Below are 18,931 nucleotides of genomic sequence, written 5' to 3' on the forward strand. Positions count from 1 at the left end.
GAAGCCGCTCTTTAGGACTACCTTGAGTTGGGGATTGAGAGGAAGAGGCAGGTGGAGGAGGTGAGGGGTGTAGTGGAAAACACAATTTTGGCAGGAACCACTTTAGATACAAAAACTGTCTGCTTAAAGCAGAGAGCTTCATGCTCATACATGGGCTTCTTAAGGTGGAGGGAATGGGGAGAGGCTGAAGTCAGCAGTAGCTCATAATACTGCTTGAGCCCCAGTGAAGCAACAGTAATTACATCTAGATGTATGGTGCCTGAGGGCAGGGAGCATGTCTACTAATTGTATGGTACTTAAAGATCAGGGGCCAGGGAGTCAGAGGATCTGGGTTCGCGTGGCTGGGTGGAAAGAGCATGAGAGTGAGGAGTTTTTGTTTCGTGCGAAGGTTGATAGGCAACCACTGGAGGTTTTTGAGAAGGGGAGTGACATGCCCAGAGCGTTTCTGTAGGAAGATGATCCGGGCTGCGGAATGAATAGACTGAAGGAGGAAGGGAGATCAGAGAGGAGGCTGACATAATAATCCAGTCAGAATATTATGAGATTTCTTATCCCGGCTCCACCACTTTTCAGCTGTGTGACTTCGGGCAAGTGACTTAACTTCTCTATGCCTCAGGTACCTCATCTGTAAAATGGGGATTAACACTGTAAGCCCCATGTGGGACAACCTGATTACCTTGTATCTATCCCAGTGCTTAGAACAGTGCTTGGCACATTGTAAGTGCTTAAACAAATGCCATTATTATGATTATTATTCCCAGACCTGCCCTTCTCTACTGTGTGCCCTTGGGTAAGTCATTTAACTTATCTGAGCCTCAATTTCCTCATCTGTAAAATGGGGATTCAATGTATGTTCTCCCTCCTACTTAGACTGGAATTCCCATGGGGGATAGGAACTGCATCTGACCTGATTCTCTTGTATACATCCCAGTGCTTAGTAAGTGCTTAACAAATACCACAGTTAGTAAATACTTAGTTAAGTGCTCTACAAATAGTATGCCCTCAATAAATACTTTTATATAAATACTTAGAGGAGCAGCATGGCCCAGTGGATAGAACATGGGCTTGAGAGAAAGACCTGTGTTCTAATCCCAGCTCTGCCACATGTTGCTGTGTGACCTTGGGCAAATCACTTAACTTCTCTGCACCTAGGTTACCTAATCTGTAAAATGGGGATTGACAGTGAGCCTCATGTAAGACATGGATTGTGTCCTACCTGATTAGCTTGTATCTACCCTAGCATTTAGTAACTGCCTGGCACATCAAGCGCTTAACAAATGCCATAAAATATAGTCTTGATGGATTCCAGTTCTATATGAAGATGGGAGCAAAGGGTTAAAGATTTACTCTTCCTTGCAAACTAAAATGCTTAGGAATCATTGGAAGCAACAACTTCACTGCCCATGAAAGCAGCAAACTTCAATAAAGTCACGTTAACAGCAATCTACCCAGCTCTAAGCATGTGCCCCTTCTCTAATTTGCTCATATGTGGAACTGCTCAATTTTTCTGAAAGGAAAAATTGGGAGTTTTCTAGACTGTAGTCTCTACACTGAAAGTTCACTGTGTGAAGGGACCGGTCTACCAACTCTGTTACACTGTACTCACCCAAGTGCTTAGTACAGCTCTCTGCTCACAGTAAGCACTCCATATTAATGATTGATTGATTAATTGGAGTTCAGGTGTCATAGTGGTTCTTGATCTTAGATCTCTGCTGCCAAATCTGAAAGAACAAGGCTCTCCCTCTTTGATTCCGCTGGGGTGTAGCGTGCCCCATGAGTCCTGATTCACCCTCAACCTGCACTTGTCTTGGAATGGTTTCCTGATTGGTGTCTGGCTCTAAAAAAACTAGTGCTGGAGACCCAGCGGTGTCTGCTTGGTTCATTCATTCAATCATTTATTGAGTGCTTACTGTGTGCAGAGCACTGTACTCAGTGCTTGGAAGAGTAAAATTCAACTATGGAAACAGACACATTCCCTGCCCACAACGATCTTACAGTCTAGCTGAATAATAATAATAATGATGGTATTTGTTAAGCACTTACTATGTGCCAGGCACTGTACTACGTACTGGGGTGGATCTAAGCAAATCAAGTTGGACACAATCCCTCTCTCATGTGGGGCTCAAAGTCTCAACCCCCATTTTACAGATAAGGTAAATGCGGCACGGAGAAGTGAAATGATTTGCCCAAAGTCACAGTAGAAAGTAGTGGAGCCAGGATTAGAACTCATGACCTTCTGACTCCCAGGCCCATGTTCTATCAACTCCGCCATGCTGCTTGGTGGTGGAGGGAGTCCAGTTCAGCATAGCGCAGACAACCCATTCATTTCATTTCTAGACTGTAAGCTCCTCAATGGCATGGATCAAGTCTCCCAATCATATTACACCATACTCTCCCAAGCACTCAGAACCGTGCCCTGCACTCAGCAAGCATTGAATAAATGCTTTGATCGACCTTTGATGGACTGTCAGGGTGATATTCCTCAGAATGACTCAAGCAGTTCAAGATCACACTGAATTGTGGCCACTTGGGCTAGGTGTGGCTAGTTTGTGGATTGGTGGAGCAAAAGAACTGTTGTGCAGATTGCCTGCTGAGCCGAAAGGCAGTGGCAAAGCAAAGAGGAAGTGGTAGTGTTTCCTACTGTGGAGGGCTAAATGCCTTGTGCCATTTGCTAACAGATGAAGGAAATGTACTGTGATTCTCCTCAAAATACCAGTACTGTCATGCTCCAGATGAAGACTGTCATAAAGAAGATACTATTCTGACATGGGGATACCAGTAAATAAGAAGGAACCTTTTCCAAGTAAAGCACAGCTTTGAATAAAGCAGTGGAGTGGAGAATGCCATTGTAAATAGATCAGCCGTGGATAATGGGGTGGCTTTGTCTGAGCACTGGAAAGATTGTGATAACAATCAGCTTGTGATATGGCCCGGCACCTTAAGTAGCAAATCCCACAGCACAAGAAGATTTTTGTTGTGCACAGTGACTACGGAAAAGAGAATATCGATCCATTCAGCCATGCCAGAACAAGTGGATCAAATGTTACCATTAGTAAGAAGATCTTTGGGATGACCTGCTCTGTATTTCACAGCCTTCTGGATAACTGCCAGATAGGGAAGCAGCGTGGCTCAGTGGAAAGAACCCGGGCTTGGGAGTCAGATGTCATAGGTTCGAATCCCGGCCCTGCCACTTGTCAACTGTGTAACTGTGGACAAGTCACTTAACTTCGCTCTGCCTCAGTTACCTCACCTGTAAAATGAGGATTAACTGTAAGCCTCATGTGGGACAATCTGATTACCCTGTATCTACCCCAGTTCAGTGGTGTTCAGTAAAGACCACTGATGGATTGATTGCTACCACCATGAGGATTGACAAGTAGGAGAGAGGCAGAAAGAAGGCCAAGGAAGAAGTAGCTCATAATACTGCTTGAACCCCAGTGAAGCAACAGTAATTACATCTAGATGTATGGTGCTTAAGGGCAGGGAGCATGTCTACTAATTGTATTGTACATAAAGAGCAGGGGCCTGGGAGTCAGAGGATCTGGGTTCGCGTGGCTTAGTGGAAAGAGCATGGGAGAGTGGAGTTTTTGTTTCGTGCGAAAGTTGATAGGCAACCACTGGAGGTTTTTGAACAGTGGTTAGAACAGTGCGCTGCACATAGCACTTAACAAATACCAACATTATTATTATTATGTACTACCATCTGTTGGAGCTCTGGGTAGCTTGAAGTCTCAGTGGGCAGAAATTTGTGTGTCTTTCAAGTTTTCTCTTTTTCTCCAACATCTGGTGACAGCCTAGAGAAAGAAAGCCTCTAGACTATGAACTTATCCTCAAGATTGTAAGCTGACTGTGGTCAGGGAACATGTCTACTAACTCTTTTACATTGTACTCTCCCAAACACTCAGTACAGTGCCCTGCACACAGTAAGTGGTCAATGAATATGATTGATTAATCGATAGAAAAAAGAAGTCATTTCAATCTTTCCCCATGTAGTTTTTACTTAGTGAAATAGTACAATTTTAAATCTAAAATCTAAAAAAAAATAGGAACTATTTTTCCTCTGTTAATATAAAGGAGAGTGCAAATGGGACAAATTATGAGTTTTCTGTTTTTATAAACATTTAGTTTTGAATTAAATCACTGTCAAAATGAACGGGGGGGGGGGGCGGGGGGGAGTGGCAACATTAGGGAAAGAGGAGAGTGGAGCTGTAGTCTGTGCAGGATAATCAATCAGCATATTCTATGGCTGCTAAGTGCAGGTCAGAGTATTAAAGGTGAAATGGTTCTTGCCACTTAGGAGTTGAAAATTTTAGGCATAAATATTTTTGGGCAGAATATGAATAACCTACAGACAAGTGAACAGATGCTAAACAAATTCGCAAGTGCAATCATTTCTGCTTCTAAGAAATGGTTTTATTACTCAATTTGGGTATCACCCAGTGAAGTATTAGGTAAGGTCCTTCCCACAACGTAGGTTGGTTCTGAGAATAGCAATATCTGAAAGTGGGCACGGGTAGATCCGGTGTAGGTACACACTGTGGTGTGCATGTGTGTGATACCGATCAAGGTGTGATGCTGCTTTGCTTCCCAGCCCTACTGTATCATGCAATACCTAGTCGCTTGTGATTTTCCAACTCACCAGGATTTAGTGTAGTAAAATGCCAATGAGTAGCAATGGTAGAAAGCTTTCTAAAAGTGGTGGACCAAATAATATATGAATTGATATTGGAAAAGTATCAGTCAGAGTGGTGCCAGTGAAACTTGTTCCTCTGAAACTTTGCCCCTGCATTTGAATTTGTACCCTTTACCTCAGCCCCAGCCCCACAGCATGTATGGAACATATCTGACATTTATTTTAATGTCTGCCTCCCCCTTTTGACTGTAAGCTTATTGTGGGCAGGGAGCATATCTATCAAATCTGTTGTATTCTCCCAAGTGCTTTAGTACACTGCTCTGCACACCGCGAGTGCTCAATAAGTACCATTGATTGATTGATTGAACCCACCAATCCATTAATACCCATTAGGTCAGTGATCACTGTAACACTGTTATCCCATCCCAAGATTCTTTTAGAATACAGCTGCTGCGTCATCACAGCAGAGCTGATTGTAAAGCAAAATATTGTAAAGCATGATTGTAAAGCAAAAGCAAAATATTCAGTTCTGTATATTAGCTGAAGGCTAGGTTTGTTTCAATGGTGGATGAAGAGGGACTCGTGGGAACTGCAAGGATGATGAAAAGTGCATGGACATTAATAATTACTGGGGTATTTGTTAAGTGCCTATTATGTGCTAAGCACTGTACTAAGCGCTGGGGTAGATACAAGATACTCAGGTCCCACACAGGACTCAGTCTAAGTAGGAGGGATAACAGATATTTAATTCCCATTTTAAAGATGCAGTAACTGAGGCACAAAGAAGTGAAGTGACTTGCCCCAGGTCACACAGCAGAGATGGTCAGAACCCAGGTCCTCTGACTCCCAGACCTGTACTCTTTCCACTAGTCACACTGGCAAATACCATTACAAACACACAAAACCCCCATTTTTTCCTCTCATCGAACAGGGGCTTTTTAAACCTTCAATGGATCAGATAGATTAATCTATATTTTATCTGTTCAACTTCTAAAATTTTGAACATTTTTTAAAAAAAGGTATTCAAGTGCTTACTCTGTGTCAAGCAGTGTCCTAAGCATTGGGGTAGATACAAGTTAATCAGGTCAGGTACAGTACCTTTCCTAGATGGGGCTCACAGTCTAAGTAGAAGGGGGAACAGTTACTGAATCTCCATTTGAGGAAAGCAAAGCACAGAGAAGCTAAGAGATTTACCCCAAGTCACACAGCAGGCAAATGGTGGAGGCAGGATTAGAACCCCGATCCATTAGAACCCCGATCCTGACTCTCAAGTCTGTGCTTTATCCACCAAGCCATGCTACTTCTCAAATTGTAAAAATTCCATCAGATATTTGAGCTCTCATAATATTAGAGCCAGTTTAAGTCCTGGTGGTCTCTGTGCTGGGGAAATCAATGGGGAGGAGAGTATTGACCAGATGAAAATTTGAACCTTCCCTCTTCCCCAGCACTTCCAACTCCCTTTCCCCAACCTCCTGCATTTTAGACTGAGGTAGGCATTTCTACATTTATTTGTAATGATGTCTGTCTCCTCCTTCCCCCTCTAGACTGTAAGCTCGTTATGGGCAGGGAATGTCTGTTTATTGTTGTATCGTACTTTACCAAGCACTTAGTATAGTGTTCTGCACATAGTAAGCGCACAATAAATATGATCGAATGAATTGAATGAAAAAGAGAGAAGGAGTGACTGCATCTGACAACAGTGAACTCTGGGCAACTGATTGTTTTGCCCAAGGATTGAAACAGGTCTGAAACATGTACATATTTGACCCAGTAAACCACGAGTGGTAATTCTTCAGAATTCTGAAAAGAAACAGACAGCTAACTTGGGTTGAGTCAGAAAAGGTATTTCATTGTGGTTAAAGACCCTTTTAATGTGAATGGATTCATTTCATGATGACTTTTTTTCCATTAATTTCTTTTTTTATTACATTAGGTGCAGAGGGAGCTGGCTGCTGTTATTGCTCTGAAAGCAAAAAAATCAGGTGAGTGGTCTTTTTTTTCTCCCTCATTTTTACATGTTTGAAGGGGAAAGCTACCTGGTGCCTTATTATAAAGTATAAATAAGTGGAGCATAGTGGGAGAGGAGCAAGGTTAAGTAGAATAAGGATGTATAAATAGTGAAAGTTATAAGTAGAATGGGTTTAAAGCAGGAAGCACTACAAATGCATCAGTGGAACAAACTGTCAAATGTACAAATATAGAAGTAACTCTATGGATACATTACCAGAACGATTTCAGATGGGAGAGATGTGTCCACTATGTATCTATGGGTCAGCGATGACTCGGCAGCACAAGACAAAGAATACCTGAATAACTAAAATATAGATAGGCCCACATGTGTTAAGGATAGAATTAAGGTGAACAAGTGTTAGTTCGTGGTGTCTGGCACATGGGAATCGTGGCAGAGTTGGCTCCAGGATTCATTTCTAAGGGGTAAGGTAGGTCATGAAAACATGCCCCTCCCTCCTGCCTCCCGGAGTCCTCTGCTCTACAATCCCACTCCCATTTCTGATGATTTTGGTACTAATCTAGACCAGAAGTCCTTTTCAAAGGTTCTTCTCTGCCAGCTTGTGATCATGCACCATCTTACCCATGAACAAAGCAAATCTAGTATACAGCAACTGTGGTAAAATCTGAAAAAAAATATATATTTCTGGATCTTTGACCTTGCTAGTTTTTAATGCTTCAAAGTATCAACTAAAAACTAAGATAAAAGTGATAATGTTTATTTAAATGTGTTTAATCTTAATGATTCAAAGATAGGTAAATTAAGCTTTGTAAGGAAGTTTTATCTCCAAATGTTTTCATGACTTGAAAAAACCTTTGGGGAATGATCAGAGCCAGATTGAATGGAGTTGCCTAGAAAATCAGAAGGGAAAGTTTTATGAGGCTAAAATGATAACAAGAAGCGGTCAGAGAAAAACAGCAAAGTCCAAGTGTCAGAGAGTTGAGGCTGCAACATCAAATGGCCTTCACCAGCAGAGGCCAGGCAGGGTTCAAGCAGGACAGAGAGCCAGTCCATGCTAGGATTGTAAAGGAAATGAATAAAAAGACCAAGATAATGCCAGGAAGTTTTAAATGAGGAGCTAGGAGGAAAATTTGGAATTGAGTCCTGAGAACCGTTGGGAAGCAAGGAGAAAAGCTGTTAAAAGGATAAGAGAATTGGGAGAAACCTGGCAGTGGTATTCTCTTGCTGATGTGCCCCTACTAATCTTCTCCTGCAGTAACAGACAAGACATATGGTGCCTGGTAGAATAATTAATTCATTCAAACATATTTATTGAGTGTTCACCGTGTGCAGAGCACTTAGGAAAGTACAATTCAACAATAAACAGTGACATTCCCTATGCATACAATGAGCTTACAGTCTAGGACAGGAAGACAGATATCAATACACATTAATAAAATTACAGATATGTATATAAGTGTTATGGGGCTGGAAGTGGGGAAGAACAAAGGGAGCAATTTGGGGTGAAGGGAATGGGAGATGGGGAAAAGTGGGGCTCAGTCTGGAAGGGTTTCTTGGAAAAGAAGTGCCTTCAATAAGGTTTTGAAGGTGGGGAGAATAATTGTCTTTCTGATTTGAGGAGAGGGAGGGTGTTCTAGGACAGAGGCAGGATTCAGGCTTGAGGTTGGCCATGAGACAGAAGAGATCGAGACACAATGAGAAGGTTAGAACTAGAAGAGTAAAGTGTGCAGGCTGGGTTGTAGATGGAGAGAAGCCACTTGAAGTAGGAGGGGGGAAGGTGTGGAGTGCTTTAAAGCCAATGGTGAGGAGTTTTGTTTGATATTGAGGTGGATTAACAACCACTGGAGTTATTGGGGGAGGTGGGGGAGGGGGCGTAACATGTCCTGAATGTTTTTGTAGAAAAATGATCTGGGCAGCAGAATGAAGAATGGACTGGAGTGGGGAGAGACAGGAGGCCGGGAAGTAAACAGGGAGACTGATGCAGTAATCCAGACAAGATAGGATGACTGTATTATTGTGATAGCAGTTTGGATGGAGAAGAAAGGGCAGATTTTAGCGATGTTGTGAAGATGAGACCAACAGGATTTGATGATAGATTGAATATGTGGGTTGAATGACAGAGAGGGGTGAAGGATAATGCCAAGGTTATGGGCTTGTGAGACAGGAAGGATGGTGGTGCCATCCACAGTAATGGGAAAGCCAGGGTGGACAGGATTTGCGTGGGAAGATAAGGAACTCTGTTTTGTACATGTTAAGTTTGACGTGACAGGAAGACATCCAAATAGAGATGTCTTGAAGGGAGAAAGAGATGCAAGACCGGAGAGAGGGAGAGATCAGGGCTAGAGATGTACATTTGGGTATCATTTGCATAGAGGTGGCATTTGAAGTCATGGTAGTGAATGAGTTCTCCAAGGTAGTGAGTGTAGATGGAGAATAGAAGGGGATCCAGAACTGAACCTTGAAGGATTACCACAGTTAGGGGGTGAGAGGCAGAGGGAGAACCCACAAAGGAGACTGAGAATGAACATCCAGGAAGATGAGAGGAGAACCAAGAGAGGACAGAGTCAGTGAAGCCAAAGTTGGATAACGTTTCCATGGCAGTTCATGGCAGTGTTTCTAGGGGCTTGCGAGTGAGTAAAGAGAGTTTATCCAAATAATAGGTAATGACCATGTCTGAATGAGAAATAGTCGAACTGTACAAAAATCTCTCTGAACCAAACACTAACAGAATAAGCCAGAAAAAGATAAAAACCAATGCTTGCCCAGCCATTGGAATGGATGCCAACATTTTAATCCAACTGGGCATTTTCTGAGAAGGATGCAGCTGGGTAAGACTTGGTTTTTTATCTTTTTCCTGCTTATTCTTTTAGCGTTTGGTTCAGTGAGGCTTTCGTACATTAGCCACTAAATATGCATCTCATGGGGCTAGTTTATTGATATGATTGGTAAGAAGGATGCTAGTGTTTGCTTTACTTTCAGTTGCATTAAAGTCATTAAAACGGGAAAAGCAATCACCTTTATGCCCACTCTGTGCAGTAGCTAGTGTCAAGTTATGTGGCAGTAATTAGTGTGACATCTGAATGGTCTATTGTATACCTGTTTCCAGGGTGTTTTGTGACAATGGGAAAGGCAGACCCCTTTACACCTAGCAGGGAAAGAAAGATAAACTAGAATAAGATCAATAGCTTCTGGGTCATCATCATGAATTGGTTGACCCACTTGTCTACACAGTAAAAATTAGATTCTTGAATCAGTGTAAAGGCTGTCTAAATAACAGGAGGCAGTTAAAACATTTAAGGGTTTTAACTTTCTAGAGAGTCATCAACAAAGCTGCAAAGGGTTTAATTGGCCAGTCTGGATGACCACTAATCTTTATTTTAATGGTATTTGTTAAGCCCTTTTCTAGGGGCTTTCTACTGTACTAAACAAGTTAAATACAAGCTAATCTCCAGAGCAATAATTCCCTATGAATGTAACTCATGTATTTTAATCAGGACCTCACACATTTGGGTCCTTGTATAACATTCAACAAGCAACCTCAATAGAAGCCTGCTCAAATTAGAGAGAAATGTCTGGCAGAGTGCTGAATATTTGGTTCCTTCAAGCAGATTTGTGTGGAAAAAAGTAAGCAGTCCCATTAATGGTGTGAAAATAATTATTGGTGCATTTGTGATTTGACAGAGAGAATTTGATTTACATAACACCTTATGAGCTTCACAATAGAACAGTTAATTAGGGCTCAGGTGGTCATTATGTCTAGATTTGTGTAATAGCAAAGGATTATTAAAGTGAGACTAAGGAGCAGTGTGTAGAAGGAAAGATTTGCATTGAGCACACAGCAAATACAATTGAACAGCTAATCAATAACTTACACAAATGTTTCAGTGTTTTAGCTCTGTCACAAAAGTGGTAGAACTTCCCACAAGACCTTCAGGAGATGCACCTGAACAATTTTCTGATCGAGGTGGTGCCAATGTGACTATAAGCTCCATGTGAAACCATATAGGTATTTCATTGAACCAGCCACTGTGAATTTTCCCTTTAATTTTGGTTGTCATTTTTATTAGAAATGTTATCTCCTCAACCTTCTCTAGATTACCCCTGTCCTGAGGAACACCTCCCCTTTCAACCCATGCAGATGGTGAGAGGACAGCTACCCCGTGGTCTTTTTGTTCCCATGAAATCAGCATTTTCCTTTCTCCAGTGCGAACATCTCCCTTGACTGTTTATTCAGGTTGGCTCTGTCTCTCAGTGGTTGCCTCCCAGAGAGAGCAAAATGAAGCCTCTGCCCGACTCTCCAGTCAATTGAGACTTCCCTTTTTATCTCTCAGGAAACTGCACTAGTTGGATTGCAGTAGTTTTCAGGTTCAGTAGTGAGAGCTCAATTTTTTGCTGTTCTGAGAAGTCAGTGGAGAGAGCATGGGCCTGGGAGTCAAAAGATCTGGGACTTAATTCCAGCTCTGCCACTTGCCTGCTGTGTGTCACTTAACCATGTGGCCTAGTGTCTAGAGAACAGTCCTGGGAGTCAGAAGGACCTTGGTTCCAGTCCCAGCTCAGCCATGTGTCTGCTGTGTGACCTTGGGCAAGTCACTTAACTTCTCTGTGATTCACTTACCTCATGTGGAAAATGGGGATTAAGACTTTGAGCCCCACTTGGGACAGGGACTGTGTGCTAACCTGACTACCTTATATCTACCCCAGCGCTTAGAACAGTGCCTGACAATTTCTAAGTGCTTGACAAATACCATTATAAATAAAACTTACCTTTTCCGTGCCTTTTACCTTATCTGTAAAATATGGCTAAAATAGTTGTTGTTCTTCCTCTTAGCGTGTGAGCACCCCACATGGGACAGGGACTCTGCCCAATCTGATGATAATTATGGTATTTATTCAGCTCTTACTGTGTGTCAAGCACTGTTCTAAGCACTGGGGTAGATACAAGCTGATAAGGTCGGATACAGTCCCTCTCCAATCGGGGGCTCACAGTCTTATAGAGCATCAACCCCAGTTCTTAGAATAGTGCTTGGACCAAAGTAAACACTTAACAAATACCACAGTGAAAATCTGTCTTCAATAATCCAAATAATAATAATGGTACAAAGTGCTTACTCTTTGCTAATCTCTATGCTACACTCTGTTGTAGATACATGAGAGTCAGGTTAGACACAGTCCTTGCCTCACACAGGACTCATGGTCTGAGGGAGGGAGGAAAGATAAGTATTTTAACTCGATTTTACAGATGAGGAAACTGAGGCTCAAAGAGCTTAAAGTGACTTCCGCAAGGTCACACAGCAGGCAAGTGGCAGAATCAGGATTAGAACCTCGGTTTCCTGCCTTCCAGCTCTGCGTTCTCTCCACTAGGCTACGCTGCCTCTATCTAGGCAAGTAAAGCAGAAATCTTTGGGTTTTTTTTTTCCTTAATTCCCCAGTTAGGGGAAAGTGTTACCTTGATTAGTAATTCATTTTGTCATCTAGGTATTTTTGCCTTATCCTACTGCAGTAGAGCAGACCAAAGTGCCTTAATGTAGTCCAGGCCCTCTGTGCAAATCCGAGAGGTTTAAACAAAATGCATTACCATAATTTCGCACATGAGGAAAGCCAATTTTGAAAAGCTTCTCACTTGAGGCAGATATACTGAGCAAATATAAAGAATAATGATTTTGTATTTTTTTCCTTGTGCCTCCTTTGGGTAGGTTGAGCTAGAAAAAAAATCCAGGCACTGTTATTTGCAGAGGTGACATGAAAAGTCACGGCAGACTTCTTGTTAAACGTGGGAACAGTTCTAGTACTTTCTTGTTTTAGCAAGAAACTGCTTTATCTCTACTTGCTATGAAATATATGCCTTTTAGGTATTTTTTTCCTCTGTTCAGTACCATTCAGTACCATGATTCCATTTTAAGGAGTGACTTTCTGCAGGAGATTTTGCTTTTAATTCCCAGAAGGAGACAATGAGATGATGGGGTGTGAACACTCCCCAATTGTTACTGCTTCTGTGGAGAAAAATTTATGCATTTGCCTGTGTCTGCACGGATCCACACACACACACACACACACACACACACACACACACACACACGAATAAGAAAAATGCTGCTTGTTGTGGGCAGGGAATGTGTCTATAAACTCTTATATTGTTCTCTCCCAAATGTTTCGTACAGTGTTTTGCACACAGTAAACACTCAGTAAATATGATTGATTGAGCAAATATAGAGCAGAAAGCCCTGCAGAATTTTACTGGGAGTTCATTAATTCAATCGTATTTATAGAGCGCTTACTCTATGCAGAGTACTGTACTAAGCGCTTGGGAAAGTACACTACAGTAATAAAGAGAGACATTCCCTGCCCACAAAGAGCTCAGAGTCTAAAGGGAGTCTTCCCACCTTGAGCTGTGACCAGGAGAGATTGATGAGTAAGGGGTGGTTGTTAGGGGAAACCTAAAACACAGAACCCAAGATGCTAAATCCAGAAACCTGGCTCTCACCTAATCAGTCCCTGACCCAAACCACCCATTAAATCAACACTGTGCTTAGCAGCTTGAGTCTGGGAGTCACAGATGAATTCCTAGAAGCCATTTCAATATTTCTTATTGAAGACACATCCTCCAAGAGTCCTTCCTTGATTAAGCCCTTTTTTCCTTTTCTTCCACTCCCTTTTGCATCGCCCTGGCTTGCTTCCTTTATTCATCCCCCTTCCAGCCCCACAGCACTTATGTACATATCTAATTTATTTATATTAATGTCTGTCTCCTCCTCTAGACCGTAAGCTTGTTGTGGGCGGGGAATGTGTCTATTATATTGTTATACTGTACTCTACCAATATGATTGACTGACTGTTCCCAGTCACCCCTCCCTGAAGGAAAGTCCTTTTTCCAGCAGCACCTCACTCCTCTGCCAAATATGAGTCTGTAACTGACCCCACACCCTCCATTCCACAAACTTTTCCTTTTTTTAGCCTTGTTTTGACCAGCATCAGGTGTAAAAGATTTGGGCAGAAGGGAATAGTGCCTTGAATTGGTATAGAACTTCCATTTTCCAAAGTGCTTTCACATCAGTTACTTCATTTTATTCTTACAATATCCCTGGGAGATAAGGAGAGGCAGGGATTATTATCCCCATTTTACAGATGAGGAACCTGGGGCACAGAGAGGGCAAGTGATTTACCAAAGGTCACCGAGCAGCTGGAACTAGAACCCAGATCTCCTAACTCCCAGGCTACCCTTTTTCCACTGGACTACACTGCTTTAATCCCCATGGCAAGGACCTATAAGGCCACAGCTGAACAAGGTTAAAAACATTAAAAAAAACATGGAGTGAAGTTGTTACAGGTAAGGGGGCAGGCTGTCGTGGGGATGGTGGTTCAAAAGACTTGGGGTCGGGTGGGGAGGGAGTAAAATTTATCAATCATATTTATTGAGCACTTACTGTATGCACAGCTCTGCACTAAATGCTTGGGAGAGTCAGCTCTGTGATGGTGGGCAAGTCACTTAACTTCTCTGTGCCTCAGTTACCTCATCTTTAAAATGGGGATTAACTGTGAGCCTCACATGGGATGACCTGATTACCCTGTATCTTCCCCAGCATTTAGAACAGTGCTCTGCACATAGTAAGCGCTTAACAAATGCCAATATTATTATTACAATATAACAGAGTTAGTAGATACGTTCCCTGCCCACAGAGACTGAACTCACAGTCTAGAGGTTTATCAGGGTGAGCAATGGGATTTTTTCAAAAGATATTCTGTATGTCTTCAAGAATAATTTCTTACTGCTTAATTCCAAAGTTAAGCTATTGCCATGGCATTATCTGTCCTGTTTCTTTTGAAGGCTCTGGCTCTTTGAAGGGGTCAACAGGTAGTCCCCTGAGTTTTAGCAGCTGCTTCTTCCCAGGTCTCTGGGTGGCCTATGGGGCAGAGAGAGAGAGAGAGTAGTGGCAGTGGCAAGAAGGTGGCTGTGACCACCTCTACCTGCTAGCTAAACCAGGTATTTGTCCAGTTGTCCAGTCTGCCAGCAGAAGGCTCCCCTCTAGACTGGCAGCTCGTTGCGGGCAGGGAATGTGTCTGTTTATTTTTGTATTGTAATAAAGTGCTCTGAACACAGTAAACGCTCCATAAATATGATCGACTGAATGAATTCCCCACCTCTCCTTTTTGCCAGGGGTGCCTGTGAGCCTCTGGCTAGCTCTGAAGGTGGTGAAGAGGGATGGAAGCGATCAAGAGATGGCAAAGCACTTTAGAGACAGGGGGCTGGACCCCTGATGCCTCAAGGACCAATTCCAGCTCTCTGATGGGTTGGGGGATTAGTGGGATTAACTAAGGGACTAATTAATAGGACTCCCCCAGTGCTTTTACATTAACAGGTGTGCTGAAATGAGCATATTACCCCTCTTCCATCAAAAATTATTTTCCATTTGGGCAAGAAAAAACAGTGGTTGGGCTGGGTTATAAAGGATCTGACACTCAGATCCATGCCAATCTATTTTATCAATGAAGACGTACTCTATTAAGCAAAGATGTCTGTTTGGCAACACTAGAAGACCAAGTATAGAAAACATCAGTCCATGCTCTTAACCCCATAGCACTGCGAACCCATTTTCATTTTAAGACTCAGTAAACTGCACATGGTCTAGTATCAAGAGCATGGGCTTAGGGGTCAGAGGGTCGAGGTTCTGCCCCTTGTTTTTATTGACCGCTTATTGTGTGCAGAGCACTCTGTGGCCTCCATATTCTCCCGTATAAAATGGGGACTAGATACCTGCTCTCCACCAACACAGACAGTGAACCTCATGTGGATCAGCGACCGTGATATATTATATCAACCACCCGGCTTGGTAAAAAGCTTGGCACATAGTATGTCCTTAATGAATGCTACTATTATTATTATTGTTATTATGGAATCATATCAAGAACCACTAATGAGGGGTTCCATGGTTCATCTTGTTTTCTAATACTTCATTACTTTTCAGTAAGATGATCAAATTTCCCTTAAGGGGGAGAAAAATGACTAATCACAATCTGAATAATGGGGAGAACAATTTTTTTAATGGTATTTGTTAAGCGCTTACTATTTGCCAGGCACTGTAGTAAGTGCTGGGGTAGATACACACTAATCAGGTTGGACATAATCTACTTCCCACATGGGGTTCACAGTTTTAATCTCCATTTTACAGATGATGTAATTGAGTCACAGAAAAGTTAAGTGACTTGCCCAAGACAAATGGAGCCGGGATTAGATCCCAGGTACTTCTGACTCTCAGGTCCATGCTTTATCAACTAGGCTACACTGCTGCTCTAAGACAGTAGAACAGTCGAAACAGTTTTGTAAATGGAGTAAAGACTTTTGTCCATTAGGTGCTAACTTCTGACCTTTAAATTTATAAAATCTGGGTGCTTTTCTGTCTTCCTTTAAGACTTCAGTGTTCATTTTTCAATAGTCGGCCCTTCCTCTTCTCTCTAGGCCTTATTTGACTCCTATTCTTCAAAACTTTTAAGTCCTTAGCCCTTCAAAAGCCAGGGTCATCTTCCCAAGAATGTGTGGGATAAGATAGGATTTCCCTGCAAGTGTTAACAATAACGTAGAGTGCCATTTCTAGAGTAATAGCCTTTCAAAACAATGACAAAGGCATTTAACACACTTTATAAAGTTATTCTTATCTCAAGCTTCCTCCTTCGCAGTGACCTTCCAATCTGATACTTTTGGCTGTAGCTTGATCAAAATAAAAAATGTTCCCAAGCTCAGAGACCTTTATCAAAAGCCCTGAAGAAAGCTAAGTGTTTTCGCAAAAAGACAAGGCTAAAAGTACGGTCTATGATGACTGGAGCACCTCGACATTGTGTTGGTAGGTTTTCACTCATCAGTAAAGATGAAGCAGCTTAGCATAGTGGATAGAGCAGGGGCCTGGGAATCAGAAGGTCATGAGTTCTAATCCCAGCTCCTCCACTTGTCTGCTGCTGTGGAAAATCACTTCACTTCTTTCTGCCTCAGTTACCTCATATGTAAAATGGGGATGGAGACTGTGAGCCTATTGTGGGACAGGGACTGTGTCCAAACCCGTTCAAGGACAGAGGCAGACGTGGACTAAGGGTCGGTGGTGAGACAAGCGAGATCGAGGCACAGTGAGAAGGTTAGCACTAGAGGAGCCAAGTGTGTGGACTGAATTGTAGCTGGAGAGAAGCGAAGTAAGGTAGAAGGGGGCAAGGTGGTGCAGTGCTTTAAGTCAGTGGTGAGAAGTTTTTGTTTGAGGTGGAGGTGAATGGGCAACAACTGGAATTTTTTGAGGAGCAGGATATGTCCTGAAATTTTTTGTAGAGAGTCCTTATTATGTGCAGAGCACTGTACTAAGCACTTGGGAGAGTACAATGTGACAGAATAACATACACATTCCCTGCCCTCAGTGAGCTGACAGTGTAGAGGGAAATTGGAAATTCTCAGGTCTTGTTGTAGGTCTGGAATGAGTAAGTCTTGGAGTTCAACACAGAAAGCCTTAGGGGCTATTACCCCTTTGGAATAGGTATATATGGACTTGCTATTTCTATTAGGTTTCAGAATAAAAAAATGGAGTAACTCATGCAGTAATACATAATGAATGCTCAGTGTGGCGTGTATTTACTACTTATGAAATGGGCAGATGAAATTTGTTTTGGATTTTGTAGTGTTTTCCACTAGAAAGTCTTTTATGCATCCCAAAGAAACATCAGAATTGATCAAAAGCAAGTCTTTTAACTCCCCTGAATATCTTACCGTGTGTTCACAAGCCAGAAGAAAACAAATAGTGAAATTCCTCCAGAATACCCTTGCCGCCTGATTGATTATCCAAGATATGTTCTCTGAAATAAGAAAGATATGCTTCACACTACAGCCGTTGCTGTCGTAGGCGAAATCTCCTTCCTTTCAGGATTGTATAATAACTTCTTGTTCTCATGTTTCCGGGTGCTGTTCTTCTATCCCCACTTGCTGACAGATCTTGTGCATTCATAGTGTAACGATCCCATCACCACCCTTCCACGCTTTTTTTCTGAAATGCAATCAATTCCAGCAGTTGTCAGGTGCCTTGATATTTTCAACAGCATGAGAAACAATATGATTCATTGGGCAATGGCATCAGTGCTATCAGAAATAGCAAAGTCTTTGCTTTTAAGTGGAATGTATAGAAAAATGAGAAATTAATCACAGAGGCTAAAGTCAGGGATAATTGACATTTCATGCAGCTGATGCTTTGTAAGTTTTCCCTGACTTTCCCATTGGGGCCCGGTGAAAATTGCTCTTTTTCCATCTCACAATACTGTTTATTATAATTGAAGCTATTAAATCCAAATTATCAACTGCAGTTCATTGAGATCATTCAAAATGTATGGCCCTTTTGTGACTATACTATATGGATGGTGAAGCTAAGAGTATTTTACAACTCAAGTCTGACTAATTTTACACATCGCAGTTGCTTTGGAACTTAAAGGAAGCAACTCAGAAGGTTAGAATTCTCTACTTGGTGCATTTGAAACCGTAAAACCCAGAGGGCTAGTAAACACAGCTGATTTACATAAGAATGTGTAGTAAACGCATTAGTGTGATACAGCCTGCAGTATTCTATTCCATTTTGAGAGCCCCGTTTTTAATGTCTGATATTAGGATGTGTTTGAAAGGAAGGGTATATAATACTTAGGTGCCACTGTTTGACAAAGGTAATTATCATTCCAATATGAGGCTGATTCCTCCTACAGTCCATCAGATGCAGAAAAGAAGAATTGAACACTAATGAACCCTATCCACCAGTAATGTAATGTCAAGCAGAGCAAATCTTTTCCGATTTGGTGTTCCACTGCAGGGAAGTTTACTCTGTTTAGAATCCTAGGTGCTACCTGTACATTTAGGACACATATGAGCTCCCTATGGGCAGGGACCTTGTCTGATAATTCTGTTGTACTGTGCTCTCCCAAGCACTTAGGACAGTACTCTGCACATAATAAGTGCTCAGTAAATACAGTTGATTGTTCTAAGAGGGGCTAGGGAAAGAGGTGGGTAAAGAGTGTTTTGTGTGTGATATCCGAGACTTGGTTCCTAGTTTGGGGACTCCTGGGAACATATTTTCTGTGTGGAAACTAGATGAGCATAATGAGTACCCTAAGTGCAAATTCAATATTAGTTTTACACCTAAGGTCAAACGAAAGTTAATGACCATTTGCCCACCAGAGATATGAAACCCTCATTGCATTACATACTCATCATGGCAAAAATTAGAGTAATTTGTATTTAAATTGATTTAAATTTCAAAGCACAAACATCAAGGACTCCAGTGACAGGATGTAAGGAATGTCAAGAGAGACTGGACTTTTCTGAT

The 18,931-nt window shown here is 42.0% G+C and overlaps 1 protein-coding gene across 1 annotated transcript in view; it reads left to right on the plus strand.

Annotated features, from left to right (window-relative positions):
* Nucleotides 1-18,931, plus strand: part of RAPGEF5 (Rap guanine nucleotide exchange factor 5) — a 238,949-nt gene that overhangs the window by 82,378 nt on the left and 137,640 nt on the right. Inside the window, 1 exon segment of the mRNA XM_039912832.1 lies at nt 6,567-6,615. Within this exon segment, the coding sequence (XP_039768766.1) occupies nt 6,567-6,615 (49 nt within the window).

The sequence above is a fragment of the Ornithorhynchus anatinus genome, chromosome 8, assembly GCF_004115215.2.
Source record: "Ornithorhynchus anatinus isolate Pmale09 chromosome 8, mOrnAna1.pri.v4, whole genome shotgun sequence".
NCBI lineage: Eukaryota > Metazoa > Chordata > Mammalia > Monotremata > Ornithorhynchidae > Ornithorhynchus > Ornithorhynchus anatinus.